The sequence below is a fragment of the Ipomoea nil genome, unplaced genomic scaffold (assembly GCF_001879475.1).
Source record: "Ipomoea nil cultivar Tokyo-kokei standard unplaced genomic scaffold, Asagao_1.1 scaffold1895, whole genome shotgun sequence".
NCBI classification, from domain to species: domain Eukaryota; kingdom Viridiplantae; phylum Streptophyta; class Magnoliopsida; order Solanales; family Convolvulaceae; genus Ipomoea; species Ipomoea nil.
In genome coordinates, this window is record NW_017618323.1 from 618,588 (window position 1) to 644,361 (window position 25,774).

Sequence of the window (25,774 nt, forward strand, 5' to 3'; positions counted from 1 at the left end):
GGAAACCTTATCATGGATTCATGGTTAAAGGATCGGGGGGAACAACACATCGACATATACACGGATTGTTTGACACTACAACGATATCTTACTACGCCACTTGCTGCGTTTCGCTCTTACGTCGGCTATGCCATTGACAGTTGCAGAGCAGCTGTGTCTTTATTTCAGTCCTGTTCAATTAATTATATTACTAGACTAGACAATTATTTAGCTCATGCTTTAGCTACTTCGGCATACCAGCAGGCTGCTGCTATGTATTGGGATGTTCACCCACCTGACATTGTTTCGGCTTATTTCTAATGAAGTACCATATAATTTTCAAAAAAAAAAATTATTAAATTATACACACTCACACACATACACATTTTACAGCATTTGCAATTGGCATTTTGGGGAAAGAAAAGTCTTTCTCCAAAATACCTTTGACATTTATATTTATATATAAAAAAATAACTGTATAAGGCTCCTAATTATGGAGCCTTGACTCCTAAATTAAGTAGCATGGCTATCCGCTTGCCGAGCAAATGAGCATTGCAATTGAAATTATGGAGCCTTGAAACCCTTTTTATAGGAGTCTCAAGGCTCAATTCCCCACTTCTCCCACCGACGTGGGATAAGTGAAAACCAAATATAAGTATAAATATAAATATGTATTTTTATTATAATGTGGAATAATAATAATAATAATAATAATAATAATAATAATAATAATAATAATAATAATAATAATAATCCTTTATATAATAAAGCTATATGGTTTGGGAAATAATTAATGTTACAATTAATGCCACAACATCCTTTATTAAAAAAAAAACACAACATTTAAAAAATAAAATAACTATATATTATATAATTATATAAAAAAATATACTTTTGAAAAAATAAAATAGCTATATATTATATAATCATAAAAAAAATACGTTCAATTAGAGTTTAAATTTACACATACAAAATTTGAAATTTGCTTTCCAAATGTGATTATCTTAGTTATTATTCGTATTGTAAAAATTATAATATAGATGAAATACAATTAAGAATAAATCAATGTAATTATGTAAATTTTCTCTATAAGTTTATTTGAATATGCACATAATTAGAGATTATATTAACCATACAAAATTATAATTTTAATATTAATTTTAATTTTAATTGTAATTTTGTATTCTATAAAAATAATAAATACTTGACCAATGGAAGTTCAAAAATATTATTATATTAAATACTTTAAAATATTTTAATTTTTTAATTTTTTATTTATATTTATAATAACATAATTTTTTTCCGTGCATCGCGCGAGTGAATTACTAGTAATAATAATTAATAATAATAATAATAATAATAATAATAATAATAATTATTATTATTATTATTATTATTATTATTATTATTATTATTATTATTATTATTATTATTATTATTATTATATATCCCCATTGGTTGCTGATTCAAGTAGTTATATGATTCAGGTATATATATATATATATATATATATATATATATATATATATATATATATATATATATATATGTTCCTGATAAACTAGTCTGTATATAGTACATATTAATTGGATGTTGCATATGTTGTTGCACTCATAGAAACATTAAATAATGTCTCTTCAGAATCAACCCAAACTTCAGTTGATATCTGCATACAAGTGGAAGAATCAATTGATTGGTAAAGTAACAGCTGAAGAAGTTGCAGAAACTCGGCCTAAGTAGATAGTTTTTGCGGTTATATAGACATGAAGGATCATGCTCCTAAGCCATCTTACTTAGAAATGGTTAGTATGTTTTTTCGTATAGAATTCCACGAATATGGTGCTTAAAGTTTTTGTTTATGTAGCTAATAATCATACCGTGTTTTACTGGAGTAGTAGTAATAATAATAATAATAATAATAATAATAATAACAACAACAACAACAATAACAATAACAACAACAACAACAACAATAACAATAATAATAATAATAATAATATATTTTGTACATGAGCATTTATGTCTTTTACATATATATTCCATTTCTATTCCTTAACCAACCAAGCGTTGGAATACAATTCCTAAAGTCTATTCCTCCAGCGAACTAAACAATAGAATACAATTCCTATTCTATTACTTACCTATTCCATTCCCTATAGAACAACATTCCTATTCCATTCAAATTGATTCCGTGAACCAAACGAGCCATAAAAGAATTGTTGAGGTACCTTAAAGGTAGGTATATTGCGGACTTCATTATGTTGGCTATCTAGTAACATTACAGAGATTCGATAATGCCAACTGGGTAATTGATAATGATCAGTTAAGCTCAACACTACTGCAGAATTGCTATATCAAGGAAGTATGCTAAGCAGACTTGTATTGCTTGGTACATGATGGAGTCAAAGTTAATTGCATTGAACTTGGCCGGGCAAGAGGCCAAGTGATTAAGAAGCTTACTAGCTAATATTCCTTTGTGGTGGCAAGCTTGCACCGCCCATTTCTTTACACTATGATTTAAAAATTGTCATATGCGTTGGTCAAACAATGTATAATGAGAAAAAGAGGCACATTCGAGTTAAATATGAGTCAATGAAAGAGGCACATTCGAGTTAAATATGAGTCTATGAAGTAGTTGATTGTGAATGGAGTACTCATTATGGTGTATTACAATATAGTTTCTAACATAATAATAATAATAATAATAATAATAATAATAATAATAATAATAATAATAATAATAATTATTATTATTATTATTATTATTATTATTATTATTATTATTATTATTATTATTATTATTATTATTATTATTATTGGTGATTTTAGTCCATTAATTATACTCATATTATATAGTTAGTCAATGAATTATTACTATATATAAATTTGTCCATTTAATCACGTGTACAGTAACAATTTTAATTCACAACTAACAAATTCTATTAATATTAACAATGAATTTTACAATTTCTGAATTTCAATTATTGAAGGACATCTTAGTCATTTTCTCATTTACATCATTTTGTATTAATTAACGGTTGGTAGACCCATTTTTTGTCATTAGAGTATAACTAAAACTTCAAAATTGTTTTGTTTTCCCAGTTCAGTAAATATTACTGATCAAAATAAATATAATGATTTTAAGTTCTTTGTTGTTTTCATGTCATTAGGTTGGAGTGTGTCTTCAATTTATAAGGATGAGAACAATAGTTATGGGAATAATCTTATTATTGATCAATCCAGGATGTTTGAAGTACATGAAGATATGTATTTATAAAGATCAAAGTCTCAATCAGGATAGGAATGATAAATGATAATATTCTCAATAATATAGGGAGATGGAGAATGATTTCTAGTGTGTCTAGAATATAGAGTCCTAATATGTCCCCTCAAGCTTAAGGTTCTTTAGAGAGAATATTGAGCTTGTCCCATATATCAATTAATATTGATGTGGTTAGTAGTTTGGTGAAGATGTCTACCAGTTGGTCAATTGTCACATGTTCTTTAGTAGTCAATGAGGATATCATCGCGCGATACTTAGGGCGCAGTCCAATTAAAACCTTAGCTTTGCCAAGATACTCACTAATAGTAGAATCCCACTCGCGCAAAGACTGCAGCTGACTATGGAGACTTAAATATCATGCTGGAGAAGAAGACCCGGCCCAAATGCACCCGACTTCAATAGTTTCATATCGCCTAAGACATGTCATGTCCCACTGTGACATACAAAACTTTATCGGACAGAGACAAGATGAGCATGGACAAAATAAAAGAATCCCAATGAACCAAATTTTCGATCGAAGGATCGGCTACAATGAAACACTTATCCAAAGCATGGCTACAACGGAACACTCATCTAGAGCGTGACTACAACGGAACACTTATCCGGAGCATAGCTACAATGGAACACTCATCTGGAGCATGTCTATAACAGAGCACTCATCTGGAGCTTTAATAAATGATGCCAGACACGATAACGTTCAATCAATGTATCCACTGATATTTTGACCGCGGAAAAAGGGAACAAGTTGAGTCTTCCAAAATAGATAGTCTGAGGAAGTATGTTTAATGGAGATAAAGTGATGGGTTGTTTGTAGGGTATTTTATCGGGGTTGTGGTTGGATAAGTAATATCAGAGATGCTGCGAGAATATGAGGTGGTGGTGTCGTCGGGCGGCGGCAACGATGTTTTTATTTTATTTATTTTATTTATTTTTATTTTTTTTAGCCATGGATCATTTGGTCTACTTATACCATGTGAGAACAATAATTTTGACAATAATGTTATTATTGGTCAATCCATTATGCTTGAAGTACATGAAGATATGTATTTATATGTATACAAAGAGTCACTGTCAAGATAGAAATGGTAAATGATAATATTCTCAATAATACAAGGAGAAAGAGAGAAGGAATTCTAGTGTGCATAGAATACAAAGTCCTAATAATAAGCACTTTCAATGTATACTGTTACTTTTATGGCTTAGGGTTGCCGGTCGGCGGGCCAACACTGCTGTAAAATACTAGGTTAAAAGAATAAAACTAGCGAGAAGAAATTAGAGCAGAGTAACATTCGGTTACTTTAAAAGCGGATCCGTTACAAGGTGACCCGGGAGGTGGGGGGGGGGGGGTGGGGAGGTATTTATACAAGGAGTTAGATCCTCTAATAGGGCGTTTGGTTGAAGGGATTTTAAATTCCCTTCCCACTTAATTCCAAAGGTCATAAAATTCCTTAGTTTGGTTGGAAGGAATTGCAATTTTCCCATTTTCATGGAATTAAAATCCCATGCCCCCCCTCCCCCCTGGTATTTTAATTCCTGGGATTTTAGGAAGAAAAAAAGCTAGTGATGAGACAAAATTATCCATTTTTTTTTTAAACCTAAAATTAATACCACAACAATAATTGGTAGTTTGGACTTTATACTACTTATTCCCTTTCAATTCCCATGTATACCAAACATTGGAATTAAAATTCCCAGTAATTCTATTACCGTAAACCAAACACTGGAATTTAAATTCCCACTTTATTCCCAGTAATTCATCTCCCATGGAATTGCAATTCCTTTCCCACGTAATTCCCACCTTCCAACTAAACGCCCTGTAAAAGGCAAGAAAAAGGAGAATAACTAAATTATGCTTTGGAATCTACCAAAACTGGCGTAGTAACTGCCTAATATGAAAGAAGGAAACTGCTTGTCAAGCAAGGAAAGAATCTCCACAAAATCCGCCCTTAATCGCCCCTGGAACGTGCACTCGGTTGGGGACGCATCGACTGCCCAGCCTGGTCGTCCGTCTAAGCCAATTAAGGACCCGATCGAGGATACCCTGGCTACAGCGCCCGGTCACCCATCCATGCCAACTAGGGACCCGGTCGGGGACACACAGACTATAGAGTCCGGTCGCCCATACTTCTAACTAGCGACCCGATCAACGACACACCGACTACAAAGCCCAGTCACTCCGATGCTCGTCATGAAGGCCCCTTCCTTAAATTGCTAAGTGTTGGGGGTATTTACACATACATTGTTTTCATTTTCTTTATAAAAATAATGGTACTACCATATTACTAATTGCATTTTCATTTTTCCATTTAGAAAAAGACATCACAAAAAAGTATATTAGATCATTAACTGATATGAAAAAAAGATATGAAATAGGTTGCCACTCAATATATATATATATATATATATATATATATATATATATATATATATATATATATAGAAGGGATCAGGTGCATTTGTTGCTTCCCGTGCGGATGTGCGGTGGATTAATGTGCATGAGGTTTATACTTAATGTGCGTGAGATTTGTACTCAATGTGCCTGAGATTTGTACTTAATGTGCGTCATGTTAATATGCGTGCGTTTTGTACTTAATGTACCTGAGTATTGTGTTTAATGTGCGTGAGATTTGTGCTTAATGTGCGTGCGTATTTCAGAATTACGAGCTCAGAAGCAAGCAGAATAGAAACTCACGCACATTAACACCCAAGCTTCTTGTTACTTATTCCTTCAATTTGGCCATGGATTTTGGATTATCAGCTACCTTCAGTGCAGTTGAATGTTTATATAAATGACGCACGCACAGTAAAATTTGCACAACAGCTAAGTGTGAATTTCTGTTGTATTATTCCCATAATTTTTAACCACCATAGCTCGCCTCCGCATCATCATCATTAGGGAGGGGGCAAATGGCTACTGGGATGGGGAAGAAGCTGACATCAATATTTTCTGCTGCATTTTACACATTCACGCACATTAAGTACATATCTCAGGCACATTAAACACAACACTCACGCACATTGAGTACAAATCTCACGCACATTAATCCACCGCACATCCGCACGGAAAGCAACAAATGCATGGGAACCTTTCACTATATATATATATATATATATATATATATATATATATATATATATATATATATATATATATATATATATATATATATATATATATATATATATATATATATTGAAGCCAAGCACCTTGTGCTCAGATGACATTTGGGATGGACTCCCATATGGGGAGGTTGTGAGTTCGAGCCTTAGTGGAGGTGTTATTAGCTCTTTGTGCTTCTCGTGCGGTTGACGCACTTTAAGCATACAAATCACGCACCTTAAGTTTCCACAAAACCCATGCACCTTAAATTTGACCTAGATGTAAAAATTACCAAATTGCCCTTTTTTTTAATTTAAAATTTTGATAATCCTGGATGTTGATTTAAGCAAGATCAATGGCTCAGAGTTAACCACACAACCGCACGGGCGCACCTTAAGTTTCCACAAAACCCATGCACCTTAAATTTGACCTAGATGTAAAAATTACCAAATTGCCACTACATTTTTTTTTTTTTAAATTTAAAATTTTGATAATCCTAGACGTTGATTTAAGCAAGATCAATGGCTCAGAGTTAACCACACAACCGCACGGGAGACACTCAACCGCATGTGAACTGAATTGTATATATATACACACACACACACAAAGGATCAGGTGCGAAAGCTCTCACAGGTGAAACTGTGAACTGAATTGTCTACACACACACACACACACACACACACACACACACAAAGGATCAGGTGCGAAAGCTCTCACAGGTGAAACATGCAGATTAATCATAGTCTTTGATTTTGCTAAAATCAACAGCCTAGAATGAAGATAAATAAAAAAAAAAAACGCGGTGACATTATGATAATTTTGCGTACTGTTGAAAGCTTAAGGTGCGTAATTGTAAAGTTTAAGGTGCGTGTTTTCAAAGCTTGTTGAATTCTAAAAGGAAGTGTTTATATATGTATTGCGATAATGAACTGAATTGATTGAGTACAGGAAGCTTATGCTTATATACAAGCTAAGGGAAACTCCTAACCACTTATTTCAAAATTCAAATGGGTAGTTAGGAGACTTCCTCTAACAACCTACTAACACTCCCCCTCAAGTTGGAGCATAGATATCAAACATGCCCAACTTGTTACATATATATATGAAACCCGACTCTTACACAACACTTTCGTGAATATGTCAGCCAGTTGATCACCGCTCCGAACGTGTGTAAGTGATATTAGTCCTTGCTCCACTTTTTCCCGTATAAAATGGCAGTCAACTTCAATATGCTTCGTCCACTCGTGAAAGATTGGATTATTCACGATGTGTATGGTAGCACAGTTATCACACCACAAATCTATCGGTAACTTCACTTCAACACCCACTTCTTTTAGAATGTTACGCACCCAGACTATTTCGCTCGCCACATGAGCCATAGCTCGGTATTCCGATTCAGCACTTGAGCGTGACACCACATTCTGCTTCTTACTCTTCCACGAGACCAAATTGCCTCCTACAAACACACAATAGCCTGTCATAGACTTCCTATCACCCGGTGAACCAGCCCAGTCTACATCGGAGAACGCCTCAACACGTATATACCCGTGATCAGCATAAAGGATCCCTTTTCCAGGAGCACCTTTCAAGTATTTCACAATCCGAACCGCCGCTTCCCAGTGAGTCTGCGTCGGTGCACTCATGAATTGACTAACCACACTCACTGGAAATGCAATATCTGGACGGGTAATTGTGAGATAATTTAGTTTTCCCACTAACCTCCTGTACCTCTCCGGATCTTCAAACGGCTCCCCTTTTCCTGCCAGTAACTTCACGCCTTGATCCATGGGCGTATCACACGGTTTTGACCCAAGCAGCCCCGTGTCCCCGAGCATGTCCAACACATATTTCCTCTGTGAGAGGAATATGCCTTTCTTAGAGCGTGCAACTTCAATTCCCAGAAAGTACTTCAATACTCCCAGATCCTTAGTATGAAACTCAGATCCGAGAAAGGACTTGAGTGCCTCAATCCCACTTGCATCACTGCCTGTAATAACAATATCATCTACATATACTATCAACAAAACACACCCATAGTTAGTATGTTTGTAAAAGACAGTATGATCATATGCACTTCTCTGCATTCCAAACTCAACAACTGCATTGCTAAACCGCCCAAACCACGCACACGGAGACTGCTTCAGCCCATATAAAGACCTCTTCAGCTTGCACACTTTCCCAGACTCCCCCTGAGCAACAAACTCCGGTGGTTGCTCCATATAAACCTCTTCACGCAATTAGCCATGTAGGAAAGCGTTCTTCACATCAAGCTGATGCAAGGGCCAATGACTCGAAGCTGCCAAAGAGATAAATATCCGCACAGAAGTTAACTTGGCCACTGGAGAGAACGTCTCGGTATAATCTATACCATACGTCTGGGCGTACCCCTTTGCCACTAAGCGCGCTTTGAGTCTAGCCACAGAACCATCCGGGTTCATTTTCACCACATACACCCATTTACATCCAATAGCAACCTTACCAGGGGGAAGTTGTACTAGATCCTAGGTCTGGTTCTCCTCCAGGGCGTCTACCTCCTCTACCATCGCACGCCTCCAACCATCATGGGACATTGCCTGACTCAAAGATTTCGGAACAGGAACAGACTCTAACTGGGACACAAAAGCACGTGAAGACGCCGATAAATTGGTATATGACATAAAGGACGGAACGGGACGAACACAACGGCGCGTGGACCTTCCGATGACTGCTCCGATCCTCCCGGCGGCAGCGCCTCCTCGTTCCGACCAAAGCCCACCACCCACATCTATGGCTCTGATACCATGTTGAATTCTAAAAGGAAGTGTTTATATATGTATTGCGATAATGAACTGAATTGATTGAGTACAGGAAGCCTATGCGTATATACAAGCTAAGGGAAACTCCTAACCACTTATTTCAAAATTCAAATGGGTAGTTAGGAGACTTCCTCTAACAACCTACTAACAAAGCTTAAGGTGCGTCATTTTAACACTTAAGGCGCATAAGTTCAACACTTAAAGTGCATAAGTTCTACACTTAAGGTGCGTCATTTTAACACTTAAGGTGTATATTTTCAAAACCCTGAAGAGTGTGTCGAATGATTCGAAAGTGAGTAGCTCGAGAGGTAACTACTCTGAATGATACCTTTCGATAGGTACTCGGAAGGTTACGAGAACTGACCTTTCGGATTGTAAAGTTTAAGATGCGTATCTTCAAAACTTAAGGTGAGTCATTTGACACTTAAGGTGTGTCATTTTAACTCTTAAGGTGGATATTTTCAAAACTTATTAAAGTGCGTCATTTTAACACTTAGGGTGCGCCATTTTAACACTTAGGGTCTGTTTGGAAACCCGAAAAATGACTTTTGGAAATCATTTTCCGGGTTTTTGGTGTTTGGGAAGGCTGAAAATAAAATGGTCAAAGGAAAATGCTTATTAGTCAATGGAAAATGAAGGCTAAAATTCGGAAAATGACTTCCCCTTTTTTTTGGCGAAAGTCATTTTCCATCTTCCAATCAACACACGCTCAAACCTTCTTCTCCCAAAAAATGACTTCCCCTTTTCGATTTTTTTTTTCAACCTTCTTCACTGGTTTCCGACCGGAAACCAGTGAATTGGTTTTCCGCACCGAAAACCAGATCTGGTTTGCGATGCGGAAAACCAGTTCTGAAACCAGATACAATTTTTTTTTTAAATTTTTTATGTCAAATCATGTTGCTGTTATTTTTTTTTTTTTGTACTGATTATATAATAAAATGCTTTTGCTTAATTTGTGAATTTTAATTTTCATGACTTGATTATTTATGCATTTATGTTGTTTCTAACATGTAATTATGATTTCAAATTGTCATATTCGGTATATAATAATTAAAATGTTTTAGTATGTCATTTTGTTCATTTTCTGGAAAATGAACCAAACACCAAAAGACAATTTTCCATCATTTTCTGGAAAATGAACCAAACACCAAAAGACAGTTTTCCATTGTGCAGCCCAACACAGGAAAGGAAAATGACTTTTGAAAAATGACTCATTTTCCAGAAGTCATTTTCCGGGTTTCCAAACAGACCCTTAAGGTACACCATTTTAACACTTAAGGTGCGTCAATTGAAACTTAAAGTGCATCAATACAATACTTAAGGTGCGTCAATTTGAATCTTTAGGTTCATAAGTTTGAACCTTAAGGTGCATCAGTTCAACAATGATAGGATGAGATCATCCACATCTAGTTCCCATGAAGCACATTTTTAATTTTTAATTTTTTTAATTTGAGCCCTTAATTAGATCAACGACTTAGATTTCACCGTATCTTTCGCCGGGTCGCATTTGAAACATTCCTTTACTTATTTTAATTTTTATATTGGGTATTGGCTTCCTCGTGCAATACTCGTGCTATATGCCTATCTTTCTAGTCTAGTATATATATAAATAAATACGGAGTAATAAGTATTAGGGAAAATGACACTTTTTCCCTCCTGAGTTATATACTTAGGGCTCGTTTGGTTCGCTGGAAAATATTTGAAGGGAAATGGAATTGAAATTCCATGGAAAATAAATTCCAAGAAAATAGATTCCATTGTTTGGTTGGTGGAAAAGAAATTACTGGGAATATGAATTCCATTGTTTGGTTGAGTTTGGAATGGTAAGGAATAATGTGTATAATGACAAATATAACCCTACACAACAATAATAATATACTAATAATAAGAGTAATTAATAAAGAATGGTGAGGGTAAAATTGGCATATTAATTTTCCATGGAAAATCTTTTCCATGGAAAACAAAATACCTAACAAAAGCTAGGAATTTGTTTTCCTCATACTCAAGGAAAACTTTTTCCAATGGAAAATGTTTTCCATCCAACCAAGCAACATAAAACATCATTTTCCTTCACTTTTAGGAAAACATTTTCCATGGAAAATGTTTTCCATCCAACCAAACACCCCCTTATAGCATTTTTCCCCCCTAAATTATTTAAATGACTCTTTTCCTCCCTGAAATGTTAAATGGACAGATTTACCCTTAAAATAAATATTTAAAATAAATATTTCATTTATTTTTCTTCTCCATCAAATTATTACTATCATTTGGCTCAAACCAAACAGATACTATAACACCAAACCAAAATATTTCAATTACAATTTATAATCAAAATGCGATATTTAGAGTTTATTAAAATCGCGAACTGAAATGGTCGGTTCATGTTCCGAACTGAAAAAATAAAATACATTTATTGTTGAATTTAAACTATTTTAAAATAAAAAATACAATTTTAAAATAAAGATGGTTCAAAATCGCGAACCGGATCTGGAACCGTCGGTTCACGGTTCATGATCCAGTTTTTTTTATTCTTAAATTTAATAAATTGAAATCTAAATATTGGGTTCTAGATCTGAATAATAACCGAAAACTTTTAATTCGATCGCTATAGTGTCTGGTTCAGTTCGAACCGAACCGTGGTAATCGCTACATATACACAATAATTTGTTGGAGAAGTAAAATAAATAAAATGTTACTTTAAGGGTAGAAATGTTAATTTAATATATTAGGGAGAAAAACCACCACTTTTAAAATAATTGAGGGGGCTAATGTACTTACATAAATAATTAAGGGGGAAAAAGTGCTATAAATATATAACTTAGGGGAAAAAGTGTCATTTTTTCTAAGTATTAATAGAAGTTAACGAAAGTTTATAAGGTTGCTTTAAAAATTTATAAATGTTTGTGATATACGGAGTAAGATTTGATAGAGTTAGAAAAATTCATAAAAATCTACTCCATATTAGTTTAAAAATCTGCAAAAATTGATTGAACACACCACACAATTGATGAGAACAAACAGTATTCCATAGTAAAACGGGACAAGGATTCTGGAAAAGGGACGGAGTTACGACGGTAAAAAGGTGACCCCTTCACCCATTCTCTCTCCTCAACGTTTTAGTTTAGAAATCAGAAGCAGAATAAAATTACAGACAGAGCTCCAAGTGAAAGAATCTATACTAGGGTTTAACCATTCCTCCTCTCTTTCTCTCTTCATATCTGGAATCTCAGAAAACCGTTTACACAAGAAAATTATCGATTTCTGCAAACTCAAATTTCATGGCTTTCAATTGAGATCTCCTAAAACTTCCACTTCTTTTCTTCTCATCGTCCGCCAGAGCTCTGTTTTCGCTATTCGGTAAGCATTTCATCTTCACCCCTGTATTATTATTATTTTAATTTTTTCATGGATATTTACGAATATGTGAGCGTATTTTCGGATTGATGCATCGGGGAAGCTGAAATTTCTGTAAACATAGTTAAAATTATTATTTACCCGAAGTATTTTACTTTATACGGAGTACTTTAAAAGAAATTGGCGCGATTCATGATGAGTTTTGACGCGGCAGAGGTTAAATGTTTAAGTTTTTAGTCAACATTCTCGGTTTCTTGGCTTAGTTGGTTAAAGTTTTGAACTTTTTGAGGTTAGTGAACTCGTTAACATGCTTTTGTGGCATTGCATTTGGTAACTCTGGAACGTTTACTTATGTTATTTGCAATTTGGAGGATTGATTTTTCTGTTGAGAATGTGAGTTAGCAGTTCTTTCAGAAGGAAGTAATGGAACATAAGCTTAGCATAAAATAGCTGCTTGACTAGTTAGTAGAGGTTTTGGATCCTACTCTGAAAGTTCTTGAGGTGTTTGTTTGATTATAAACTTTTATATGTTTGGGGTTGCTTGGACTTCTGGCCCTTTTGGTTGATCAGTTGCTAGAAGTATGGTGAAATGGCATGACGGCTAATCATAATTTGATTTATTGAATTATCAATAGCATTTCATGTTTTTAATCTAGCTTTAGTTTGTACCTGCATTGATTACCTATGAGATTTTTTTTCCTTAACATGGAGGTCTGAAGGCCTGTTGTTATCTTCTCCTTCTTTTTGCTTTTCTTCCTATTAAATTCTATGTTTTTGCTGTTTTTGTTTTGTATGTAAAATGTAAAATGGGATTTTTCATCATCATAGCCGTCATTATTATTATTATTTATTTATTGTTATTTTGCCTTTCTGTATTCTTTGGATGGACAACTAACACACACTCTCATTCTGCCTCTTTTTTCAGATGGATGCATTCTGGTTTTTGATTTCACGATTTGCTTGGAGATTATATCTCTGCTAAGCAAGAATTTTATTACATACAGGTAGTGGCCCTATTGAAGTTTGGCTATTCAGATGTATGGTCAGGGGAATTATGGTCCTCAGGCTGGGCAGGTTAGTTATACATCTGTACCTCCCCAGTGCTCAGCTGTTCCTGTTAATTACCTTCCTCCTCCTCCTCCTCCTTCCCAGCATGCCCACTCAGTTTCAAGGCCACCTATAATGCAGAGTTGTCCTCAATCAGTTGAAGCGCAGGTAGTTTGTTCCAACCCTCTTGTATATCAGCATATTCATCCTGGTGTACCTCAGAATTTCCCACGTTCACAAGCTCCAACAGGCGGAATTAGTTCCAGTCAATCTTGCTTAATGCCCACTGTGCCTAATCCTCCTCCACCTGTTCAAGTTCATCAAAGTGCTCCAATGCATACCTCCTATCAAACTGCACAATGGAATTCACAATGGAGACCAACTGCTCATCATATTCTGCCTGCAATGTCTCCAGGGGCTCCCAGAGTCTTTCCACCACCCCCACCACAAACACAAACACAAACACCTTTTGGAGGTTCAGTCCATATGTCGCTACCAGTACCAGGTAATACTCAGAGTCTTCAACATGTAGCACCACAAGCATCCCACTTGCAGGGCTCTATTTTTTCCCTGTCAGCTCCTATGTCATCAACTGGTCCTCTTCCTCCACCACCTCCACCTCCATCTATTCCTGCAGGAGTCCAACCAATTCCCCAATCTTTGCCACCTCCTGCTCCTCCAGCTCCAAATACTATGGCTTCAATTTCAACACCTACGGAAAAATCTTGTAATTTGGTCAATCAGTTAGGAAGGGGTTCAACAATTGATGGAACTGCCTTTAGCTCACGGGATAATCACTTGGCATCAGTCTGTGTGGATGCATGCACCCAAAAAGAAGATGGAGGAACTGGATCCGCTATTGGATCTTCACTAAGCGAGAATCTAAACTTGGATATTCCTGCTTCTTCCCCTAAGCCTCTTGATAGGGAAACTCAGCAAAGTAGTGATATTCAAGGAAATAACAATTCATCAATGAGAGCACCAGCAACTCACTCTTCACTTCAATCCATTGATTCGGTAGATGCTGGTGTATCCTATTCCCCTACCAATTCTGATATGGAAATGGAAGGTAGGTGCATTATCTTGTGTTGATACACGCTACATTCAAAATTTTCTATAGCTTGAGCTAATCAATTAAAGGCATACTTAGCAGTTTAGGGTTATGGCTTGATATGTGCTTAGTTGCATTACATAGTGTTTTACTAGTCAACATTTCAAACTGTATGAATTAGAGCACTATAGGTCTCCTTGAATGATATACGTGGTTGGGCTACTTTTCATTGTAAGGTGGAATTTTATTGGGATAGAACAGTTAGATTTTTCTACTACAGTTTATGTTTTAGTTTTCAGCCTTCTCCTTAAACTGAGGAAGAATCAACCGTAGTCCTCTTGGGTATTTTGTACTTAGTAATATGATTTGTAGTGCTAAAATGGTCAATTTGAAACTAATTTGGACTAACATTTTGTAGAGGAATTAGTAAGATTCCTTCTCATTTCTTTTAAACCGTGCCTCATTGTATCAATTATTAATGTCTGAAAGGGTCCTGATAGGGGTTTTAGAAACTAATTTTGACTTTACTTTTGGATTAGATATGATTGCGTTTATTTCAATTCTCCAGTTTTCCTGTCTCCATTCTCTGTTTTCAAATTGGAAAAATTACAAGCACATTTTCTGTTTTCTTTTTCCCAATAAATGGTGAATTTCTCTAGTTAGTAAACACACACTAAAATTCTCTCCCCTTTCTTTTTTATTGTGAAAGGGTGTTGAGGACCATTTAGAATGTTTCTACCTTCGTATAAAGATCTATCTGAGTCTTGACCTTGCCTTAATTAATTAATAAGTTATAATTTTCAGCCAATCCTTATAAGCTATAAAAGTGATTCCTTTATTGCATGGCAGCTTTATGTTATTTGGTTATCAAATGTGAGTTAGTTTTGACTTTCCAGTATGTTGGTAAGAACTCTGAATCCATCTTTGCTTTTCTATCGGGCTTCAGATGATATTACACAGCCAGACGAAGAACAGAAGGTTCACTCGTTTGGTACTTTGAATCTGGAGTGTGTTTCAATAACAAATAAGCTAGATCTGGAGGAGCAATCTCAAGGTGCAGTGAGTACAGCTGAATGTGGCTTAGTGGAAGATGTTGTGGAGGAAGAAAGACAAGGTGCAGAAGTACTTCTTTACTTTATTTCATGACTTTCATTTATATGTATACATACATACATACATACATGTATGTATGTATGTATGTATGTATGTATTGCAGGAGTCTCCATTTGAGTCTTACAAGTCTCTTTTGTTTTGTTTTTTTGATTTTTTTTGGTTCCCCAAAGTGCCAAAGTATATCCTCTTTGATGATCTCTAATACGTTACCCTTCAGGCCTTCATGTATTGTTGGTCTCTATGTAATTTTTTCAAAATTGAGAATCACATTCATGGGATTGAAAAAGGTACTTGATGCATTCTGGGGGAAGGGGTACTGCAGCAGGTGTAAACCAGCACAAGGAAAACTAAATTTGGAAAGAAAGAGCAATTGACAAAATCCTATTTTTCACATAATCTGATAATCCTATATTCCTACTTTTTGTCATAATAGAATAGTTTAGTTAGACTAGAACTCATAGATAGATAGTTAGCTTAGTCTTAGTCGGATTAGGAGTCATTGTATTAGCCTATATAAAGGACATCTTTAATCAATATCAGACAAGCAGAAATTTTAGAGAAAACAGGGAGTTTGGGGTCTCAACAAAAATCTCTTATTTATTGGCTTTGTTGCTAGCATTCTTAGTCAATGGAATTTGAAGAATTCAGATTTATCTACATTGTAACATATTTTGCCTGGCCTGAAGATCTCATGGTATGTTGAGTGATTTTGATCTCTGCTTTCTCTGTGTCTGCAGGTCTGTGTGGATCGTCATATCTTTCTCACTCTGTAGTCAATAAATCATCTCCTAGACTCAAGCTTTCAGCCATGAGTCCATTCCAAGATGTTGCTGAAGTACAACATTCTTCTCTTGTACATGAAAATTCATGCCAATCTAATCCTGGGATTGTTTCTGAAAAGTGTCCTGCCCACCCTGCTGAAGGCCCGAGTCCCTTTAGTCTTATACAGGGCTATGCTTCTGATGACAGTTTGGAAAACAATAATAATGATGATGATGGGATTCGAGTTGAAAATGCCAGTCTTGCAATAGGGTCTGGATCCACTGAAGTTCGAACTATTCCAAGTGAAGATGCAGGGAGATCACTTGAGTGTTCTCCTGTATCACAAAGAGTGGTTAGTGAAACTGACAGGACATCTAATGTTGCAGAAAAATCCACAGATGCTAGCAGTGATACTGCTGATGAAGAACGTATACAAAAGAATGCTCTAAGAGATGACAACACTAACACTGCTTTTGATATTTCTAATTTGCCAAGGGAGGATGTGAAAAATACATCTGGAGTTTTGAAGATTGATGAGTTTGGTAGACTTGCCCGAGAAGGGTCTAGTGACAGTGACTCTGGGGATTCACCACGTTACACAAGGAGACGTGGAAAAAGAGAAAAAAGTTGGAGTAGAAGCCGATCTCCTTATGATAGGAGAAGGTGGAGTCCAAGGAGAAGAAAGGATAAGCGTGGACGATCTAGGAGGTAATAATTTTAATTTGTATATCATGATGTTTCTAATAGGTTCAAATGCTATTGGATTTTGATATTTTGCATATATTTTTCAACTTCCACAGTGTGTCTCCTAAGAGACGCAGAAGTAGGAGCAAGTCTCCTTTTAGGCATGGGTTTGGTGGCGATAAAGTGACAAGAGGGAAATTTCACCCTTCAGAATGCTTTGACTTCAAGAGGGGCAAGTGCTACCGTGGTGCATCATGTCGATATTCCCACCATGAGTCTGATAAGAGTGATAGATCAAGATCCTACAGGAGCAAAGATCAGCATCGAGTTCGTTTGCCTAGTTCTAGGAATCCTGGTTTACATGAGGAGACCGGAACAGCTCTCCTTGATAAAACTATTCATGAGAATAATAAAACCAAAAGCCCAGAAATTCATGATATTGGAGAAAAAAGGGAGAGGGAATTGGAACCTTTATCTCACCTGCATGGAAAAGAAAGTTGCACAGAACCTTCTGCAAGCCCAGTAACTCATGTTAAACCTAATAAGCATTCTGACTATGCTGCTGCTGTTCCCTCATCAGTTGAAACTGCTGTCATTTTGCAGTCTCAAAGCCAAAACTCTGATCAGACTCATCATGGTGCTGTTTATGAACCTAAGCTATTGGCTAATTCATCTGTCTCTGAGTCTTCAACACTCCAGGCATCAACATCAATCCAACTCCAGCATCTTCAATTTCCTGGTCCTAAGGAATTATCTGCACCTAATGTACCAGTGCCATCATGTTTTCCACCTTTTCCAGCACTGTCCTGTGCTCCAAGTGCAACATCTGCTCAACAGCTGCTTGGACAATATAAAATTATGCCACAGTTTAACTTAGCATGTATTGAAAACCGTCCTCCCTGTCAGCCTCCATTGCCTCCCCAACAGTCTCATTTTCCTGCACCTGTGAACATCTCTTGGAATTCTCTGCCACCAACTATGCCACCACTAAACCCACCGCATCTTTCCTTTGTTAATAATGCAATTGGAAATACATCTCTTGGACAATATGGTGCAACTCCAGGACAGTTTCAACAGAGTATACTGCTGCCTAGAAATGACTTTGTTTCTCAAAATTCTGTTAGACCCTATCAAAATGCACTGCCCAGTATTTCTCAGGTTGGTCAACACCAGGCCTACATGCATACTCAGCCTATTTCCTCAATGGGATCACCAATTAAAAAGGCTCAAACTCTTCCTGTTGATAGTCTGCCTCCCAGTGAACTTCCTCATCCATCTTCTAAGAGTTATCCTTACATGCATCAGCTCCCCTGTGTTCCCAATCACTCTGAGGCAGCTTTTGCGTCGGTATACACATCTGATCTTCTAGACAGGAACAGGGAACCTGGTTTATCTGGTTTTGGTGGATCTAAAATATCAAGTTACTTCAATCCTTATGCATCTAAGTTTGAGCAGTCATTAACCTCAAAGATCAGTTCAGATGCTCCAACAGAAGGAAAGCGCATGCTTTCTAGTGATAGAAACTGTGCTTCTTTTAGTTTGCACAATGTACCTGATGGGCGACCTGCTGAAAGCCTTGGTTCACATAATACACCGCCACATTCTGCCAGTGCGGCAAACAGAATGTTGTGTATGCCTGGTGGTGACCAGTATGATCCCCTATTAGACAGCATTGAGCCATCAACAAATTCATTCCGGAAATCTGATCCTGTACAAAAGCGTGAAACAACTGCCGACTCTGGTGTCATGTTAAGGCTTAGTGGATGGAGTAATCCATTGGATGTTGAAGAAAACAACATGCAGAAAAGAGGTGGAACTATTACTAAAGCTGCATCCGCAGGAAATGATGAATATGGCGAGACAGCAGATGCAGAAGTGGGTGTGGTTGAAGATGGAAGTCCAAGTGATTCAAATGATGTTGAAGACATGGTTGAGGGAGAAGTAGAGTTTGATCAAGTTAAGACATCTGGGAAAAAAAACAAGAGCAAAGAATCCAGATCTTCAAGACTTTTCAAGAATGGCATAGCTGATTTTGTGAAGGAGCTTTTAAAACCATCTTGGCGTCAAGGTAATATGAGTAAGGAGGTTTTCAAGACAATTGTTAAGAAAACTGTTGAGAAGGTCTCTGGAGCTATGAAGAGTCATAAAATACCCAAGTCTCCGGCAAAGATTAACCGCTACATTGACTCATCACAGAGGAAATTGACAAAACTTGTGATGGTACACCTTTTTGCTTAACTTGTTATTTTGATGTTATGTTGCATCTAAAATGTTGAAAATTATTTGCTAGGCCTTTTCATGGTTAGTAGGCTAACAAAGTGGAGTATGACTGTTTACAATAGTTTGCTTGTATAGAACATTTGTAGTATTGGTTGGAGTAGATCCAATTTCACTCAAACTGGGATACAAGGCTGGGTTAGCTTACAGTCCATGTTTAGTTGAAGATTTAGTTATAGAGATTTCTGGATTATTTTGGGATTAGAAAATAAAAATTTTCAAGAACTCGGATAAAATATACATAAGTGCTGTCATGTACTCGTGTCCTCTGACATGACTCATTTCAGCAACAGCTCTGACAAACCAATGAGTCATTTTGAGCTCCAACAGTGTGTTTTTTTTTTTTTTTTTTTTTTTTTTTTTTTTAAATAACCCTTTACCATATCTAAAATGTAGCTCCTCTTTTTCCTCTTCTTTTTCTAATTGAGCACGTCTTCCTCACTATGTGAAATTTTGCAGGGCTATGTTGATAAATATGTCAAGGTATGAACATCTTCAGGCATTCAGCTGATGATATTGAAAATTTTGCCTGCAGCTGCTCAATCACCGGCTCACAAGTGCTTGTGACCTATATAAATAGCTGATGTGTGTCTAGCTTTCTCTTGGTAACTCAAAAGTTGCTTGAATTTTGAGCAAACCTACGTGTGATAAAGCTAAGATGGGGTGGGTAGTTGTACAGCTGCTGTTTTTGAGGAAATGGAATGAAGTGCTGTGGTCTCCCGAGTTAGTATTTCATGACTACTGGCACAATATTTATGGACCTGTTAGAAGGCCTACCTCTATAGGACTCCCAATGAACGTGCACAACTTGTATGTAATACACTACTTTCAATTTTGATGTTTTTAAATGTTATTGTTTTTCCTACTTGATCCTTCCGAGTATGTATATGTAGATAACCTTTGATTGCCTCTGGGCTCTGGATTGTCTTATATATGCGCATGCGTGTGTCCTTCATTCCGACTTTCCCAATGAAGTATTTTCTCCTTCCCTTCATTCCCTTCGTTTGGTGAAAAAGTGAAGAATGGGAAGTGCTAAAGTAAGTGTTGTATTAGGATGCCTATGGTATTACAAGGTACTGTTTTATTTGCTTTTTAATAACTGTGACAATCTGCCTATCAAGAATTGTGAAAAAAGCTTCTTATTTGTTTCTGCCCTGGAGTAACGCTGTAGTAGCTTATCTGCAAATATGATTTTGGAACTGCAGTGAAGCAGGCAGAAAACATGGCAGATCGCCCCCGACATGGTATAGAAGTGGCGATGAAATGAATCATCGGAGTGATGAATTGGTACCGAGGCTGATAGTGGATCAGTTGAATGCTCTTGTATTGTCTGCCAATCCTGCATTTAAGTTCAATTGAGGTATGGTAGATGGAATTGTTTTTTTTTTTTTTTTAAATGTCATTGCATTTTAACTTTTTTTTTTTTTTTTTTTTTTTTTTTATTGTCATTCCTTTGGAAATACATTCAATGTATCATGGTTCTATCAATCCTGAACGATGAGTTTGAAATGTTGTTTTAATAGGCAAATTATACCATAGATCAGGGTTTACATTGCATTTATGTGTTTGCAGCTGACATATTCCTTACATGCAATTAACAATTTATGTGCGGTGTAAATAAATTGAAGACACATAACATTTAGTAATTACATACACATAATATGATAATTTTTTTTTGGTGAGGAGACATAATATGATAACTGCAGATACATAATATGTTATCGAGTATGTACTTTTGAATTTTACTCCCTCACTTTTATTCCATGATATGGCATATGCTATTTTCATCGTGTGGGTTCTAGGAAAAGTTAAGCACTTGCGAGGTGGAGTAGAAGTTGGAAATAGAAAATTGAACGAATTTTAATGGGGACATTGACTCTTTTATTTTTTTGGAATACTACTGACTCTATTACAATGTAATATCTGTCCGTAACTACTTTCTCAACCTATTGAAGCACAAAGAGTTAATATCGCCTCCACTAAGGCTAGAATCCGCAGCCTCTCATATGAAGGAGCAACTTGGTGTTATTGATTACGAGGTCCTTGGCGGGGACATTGACTCTTTGTTCTTTAATAGATTAAGAAAGTATGTACAGCCAGATACTACATTGAAACAGAGTCAGAAAGTACTAAAAAATACATATTTATTAATGGAAGGCAGCAAGTGTCACGGCATTTCAGCAGCCATTATGGCTGAGAAAATAGCTCACAACTACCTCGTCACTGTCACTATGCAACCTATCTTTATTGTTAGTAGTTAGTACAATTTACTGCTATCCATGAAACCTTATTACTACCCACCCAACTATAATATATATATATATATATAGATATATATATATATATATATATATATATATATATATATATATATATATATATATATATATATATATATATATAGAATTACATTCAGGTAAAAACACATCTTAAAATAAAAACCTGTGGACAATTTGACATCGTTGGATGGTGGTATTGGACGGTCCTGATTTTTTCCCCCTACGCGTTGTGTGCATGTAAGTATGTTAATGTGTGCACGAGCTTTGATAGATGGTTGTGATTTTTCCTCCTACACGTGTGTGCATGTAAGTATGTTAATGTGTGCACGTGCTAAGATTAGTTCGTGCACACATTAACATATTTACATGCACACAGTTTGTATTTTGTATTTTAAGGGAGATTTTGTATTTTACGGGGAGGTTTGTATATGAAAATAATCCTATAATATATATATATATATATATATGTATATGTATATATTATACTGACTGAGTAGCACGCTAACAGTAAGCCTAACTACTTTTTGAGCACATCAATTGATCCCCGTGAAGTACTTTATTACACCGAATGTGCCTAATTGTGACACCCATCCTAGGTTTTCCCACACCTACCTGACAGAATTGTGGAAGGATAAATTATGATAATTCAATTGATCAACAGAGGCCAATACGGACAACTAGTGAGACTTGACCCCAGGTCTTTTGTGACGAATATTACCTTTGTGACTAGTTGAGCTGTCCATGCGGGTACTTAGTGTGTCTAATTGCCTATATACATGAATGTCAATTGTTATATCATGATTATATACCTACAATTAACATATTATGTATCTTCAGTTAATAAATTATGTAATTATTACAATTAACATGTTATGTACTTGCAATTAACATATGTACATGTAGTTAATAAATTATGTACATATTAAAATTAATGTATATGAACTTTCAGTTAATAAATTATGTCTCTATTACAACTAATATATTATGTACTTTTAGTTTATTTATAAGTACATAATTTGTTAACTAAAGTTACATAATATATTAATGTGGTACATAATTTGAATATCGTTTTGGATCATGGTTCACAATGTGATGTAGACCCTAGTCCATGGTATAATTTGCTCATTAATGTAAGTATGTATCATGTATGTTGCATATATATATATGAAATAACGAAGTATCAACATTTAGAACAGATTTGGAACTTTTATATATATATATATATATATATATATATATATATATATATATAAAAGTTCCAAATCTGTTCTAAATGTTGATACTTCGTTATTTCTAAGTGGGACAACTTTGCTTATTGATTTTTGAATTTCATTTTTTAGAACAAAGAATTACTATTGCCTTGATACTCCATGTGGTAAATGAATAAGGTTCAAATTAACTACTGAACGTAACTTGAAAATATAATTAGGTCACTGAATAAAAAAAAAAAGTATAATTAGACCACTGAATACCCTAATTATATGCAATTTTATCTGATAGCAGGTTGAATTGCTCATTCAATGAGCATTCTCAATATTATGCCTTGAAGAGTACTCGAACCTCCATGCTCTTTAGCACGAGATTTTGAGTCTCGCGTGTCTACCATTTCACCACCAAGGCATCTTGAAAGTGAATCGTATTCCATGAATATGATATCTATCTAGTGTAATGTATGGAATATATGACAAAGGTGGAGTCTTTCTATAGATCGGTCATGTCATATAGGCCCGAGTTGGACATCCAATTGCTTCGATTTGAATTATCCGGAGAATGCCTTATCTATATCAAAAAGATGGACAATCAAACCTATTTCTCGATTCACTCAAAGAGGTGTACGACCCGCGGAAACACGTATGGGTTCGGGAAAAGGATCCCCTGAATATTGGGTAGCTGTTGTGAAACCCGGTCGAATACTTTATGAAATGGGTGGAGTAACAAAAAAGATTGCCAGAAGAGCTATTTCAATAGCAGCATCCAAAATGCCTATACGAACTCAATTCATTAGTTCGGAGATAGAAGAAAAATCTAAAACCACCCCTACTAATATGGATGATGATTTAGTAGTTTTAATAATGAACTTTAAAAAAATAAAAAATAAAATAAAATAAGCCAGTTACCCCTCCCCCCTTTCTCCTTTGTCTTCGGTTGGAGATGAAGAGATCTATTTTCGTCTTCAACCGGAGATGAAGTCTCCGGTGGAGACGAAGGAGGGGGGAAGGGGTGGCCAGCCAACCCGGCATTTTTATTTTATTTTTTTATTTTTAAAATTTATTATTAAAAATTATTTAAAATGCTAACTCACCATTCACGTAAGTAAATTGCATTTTCAGGTTACGTTCGTAACTAGAGAAAGGATATTACATCATAAGTGCAATGTTTTTTTTTTTCTCTTGAAAACTTCTGACTCTATTACATGATAGTATCTGCTCATGGCGCCTCCACTGAGACTCAATCTCATGACCTCCCATATGGAAGAGTCACTACATGCCATCTAAACACAATGTGCTTGGCATAAGTGCAACGTTTTAGTAAACAAATACTCCCAATATCTTATCGTCTTATTTAGATTACGAGTCTTGATTTAATTAATTTACAATTTTTTTGTTAATACTTAATTTTATATTAGTAAATAAAATATTTATTTCAAAAAGTTTTATTAAATACAAAAACAAAATTTAAAAGGAAAAAAGTTCAAATTAACTATCAAATTATACTCGAAAATGCAGTTGGGTCATCCAACTCAAAAGATTACAATTGAGTCACTGAAGTGTCTAAATTATGCAATTTGATCAACTAATAATTCTATTTTTAGTCTTAAATTTATAGATGTTTCTTTTTTAAAACATCCCATTTGATCCTAGTATTATTGTGACATGACCATTGTTTTTTTTTTTTTTTTTTTTGAACACAAAGAAAACTTTCATTAATAGCTAATAAGAGCAGCGATACAAGAGGGTGGGTGAGAAGACCACGACCCTAGGACAGACGAGGAACCAGTCGCCCGTGCAAGCACATGAGCTACATGATTCACTGACCTCTTGACATGGCGAACCTGAACGTTCCCAATGTCACTAGCAATTTGAATACATTGCTTCACTATTGAACCAACATACGAAAAATCAGAATGCCGGGAATTAAAAGTAGAAGAAAACATTAAACAATCAATTTCAACAATGACATTATTAAAATTAAAACTTCTTATCCAGTCCAAAGCTTGTTCAACTGCATAAGCTTCCGCCAGTAAAGGATCTTGAATACATCCGAGCCTACCGCCTTTAGCTGCAATGAAGCGGCCTTCATGACTTCGAACAACGGCTCCAAAGCCTGCCCCATCAGTGAAGAGAGCGGCGTCCACATTGCACTTCATCCAGTCACGCGGCGGCGGAGTCCAGAGGGTGGTCGAAGAGTCAGGTGATAACGCAGCTCCAGATATTCGCCTAGTAGACGACCATAGTGACTGCAGAGCCCGCAGCTGATTGAGAAGCGATTCGATGGATTTTGATTCATCGCGCTAAACCTTGTCGTTTCGATCGGGTGCTCCACATAACTCAAAAGATGGCTGCTAGTCGAACCGCCAGCTGGTCCATGGTTGCAGCTGTGAGTGTCGATTTCATCATCTTCCCATACCCGCTTGGCCACGGCGCACTCACAAAACAAGTGTTCCACTGTCTCGGTCGAATAGTCGCATAACGGACAACCCCCACCGATCCACACGCGACGTAGCTTCAAGACTTCTTTCATCGGTAGAATGCCTCATGCACACCTCCACAGTTGATTCCTCACTTTCGGGGGTACTGGCATCCTCCACAAACGCCTCCAGGCCGTGAAACTACTGCCCCGATTGGCTGACGCATCGCCTCTCACAAGAAGTTTATAGTCGTGACATGACCATTGTTGGTCATCCGTTAACAAACATGTTTAAATGACGTTAAATATGAAGGCCATTTTAGTCTATTCAGTTCTATGTGGAATTCATTTTTTTGGTTCTAGACTTATATGTGTCATTTTACTTTTGATCCTTTTTTTTTAGAATAACCATATTGGCCCTAA

The 25,774-nt window shown here is 35.9% G+C and overlaps 3 protein-coding genes across 8 annotated transcripts; 1 reads left to right on the forward strand and 2 right to left on the reverse strand.

Moving 5' to 3' along the window:
• Positions 1 to 1,561: 1,561 nt before the first annotated feature.
• On the reverse strand, positions 1,562 to 8,581 carry LOC109193507 (uncharacterized mitochondrial protein AtMg00810-like). The gene is made up of 2 exons (XM_019344348.1): positions 7,712 to 8,581; positions 1,562 to 1,645 (listed from the first exon to the last, which is right to left on the reverse strand). The coding sequence occupies exons 1-2, from the start codon at positions 8,579 to 8,581 to the stop codon at positions 1,562 to 1,564; spliced, it is 954 nt and encodes a 317-aa protein (XP_019199893.1).
• A 3,668-nt stretch (positions 8,582 to 12,249) lies between these two features.
• Positions 12,250 to 21,000, forward strand: LOC109193560 (serine/arginine repetitive matrix protein 2-like). 6 transcript variants are annotated; one of them, XM_019344417.1, is made up of 8 exons: positions 12,250 to 12,514; positions 13,437 to 14,627; positions 15,556 to 15,723; positions 16,460 to 17,192; positions 17,285 to 19,388; positions 19,905 to 20,255; positions 20,339 to 20,518; positions 20,651 to 21,000. In XM_019344417.1, the coding sequence occupies exons 2-6, from the start codon at positions 13,547 to 13,549 to the stop codon at positions 19,932 to 19,934; spliced, it is 4,116 nt and encodes a 1,371-aa protein (XP_019199962.1). In that variant the 5' UTR covers positions 12,250 to 12,514; positions 13,437 to 13,546; the 3' UTR covers positions 19,935 to 20,255; positions 20,339 to 20,518; positions 20,651 to 21,000. The 6 variants fall into 6 exon arrangements, with proteins under 6 accessions (XP_019199962.1, XP_019199965.1, XP_019199964.1 ...); XM_019344420.1 differs by having other exon boundaries at positions 13,437 to 14,063; positions 14,196 to 14,627; positions 19,905 to 20,518; positions 20,651 to 20,983; XM_019344419.1 differs by lacking the exon at positions 20,339 to 20,518.
• Positions 21,001 to 24,647: 3,647 nt separating this feature from the next.
• Positions 24,648 to 25,091, reverse strand: LOC109193508. The gene has a single exon (XM_019344349.1). It carries the CDS (start codon positions 25,089 to 25,091, stop codon positions 24,648 to 24,650), a length of 444 nt encoding a protein of 147 aa, XP_019199894.1.
• Positions 25,092 to 25,774: the final 683 nt, after the last annotated feature.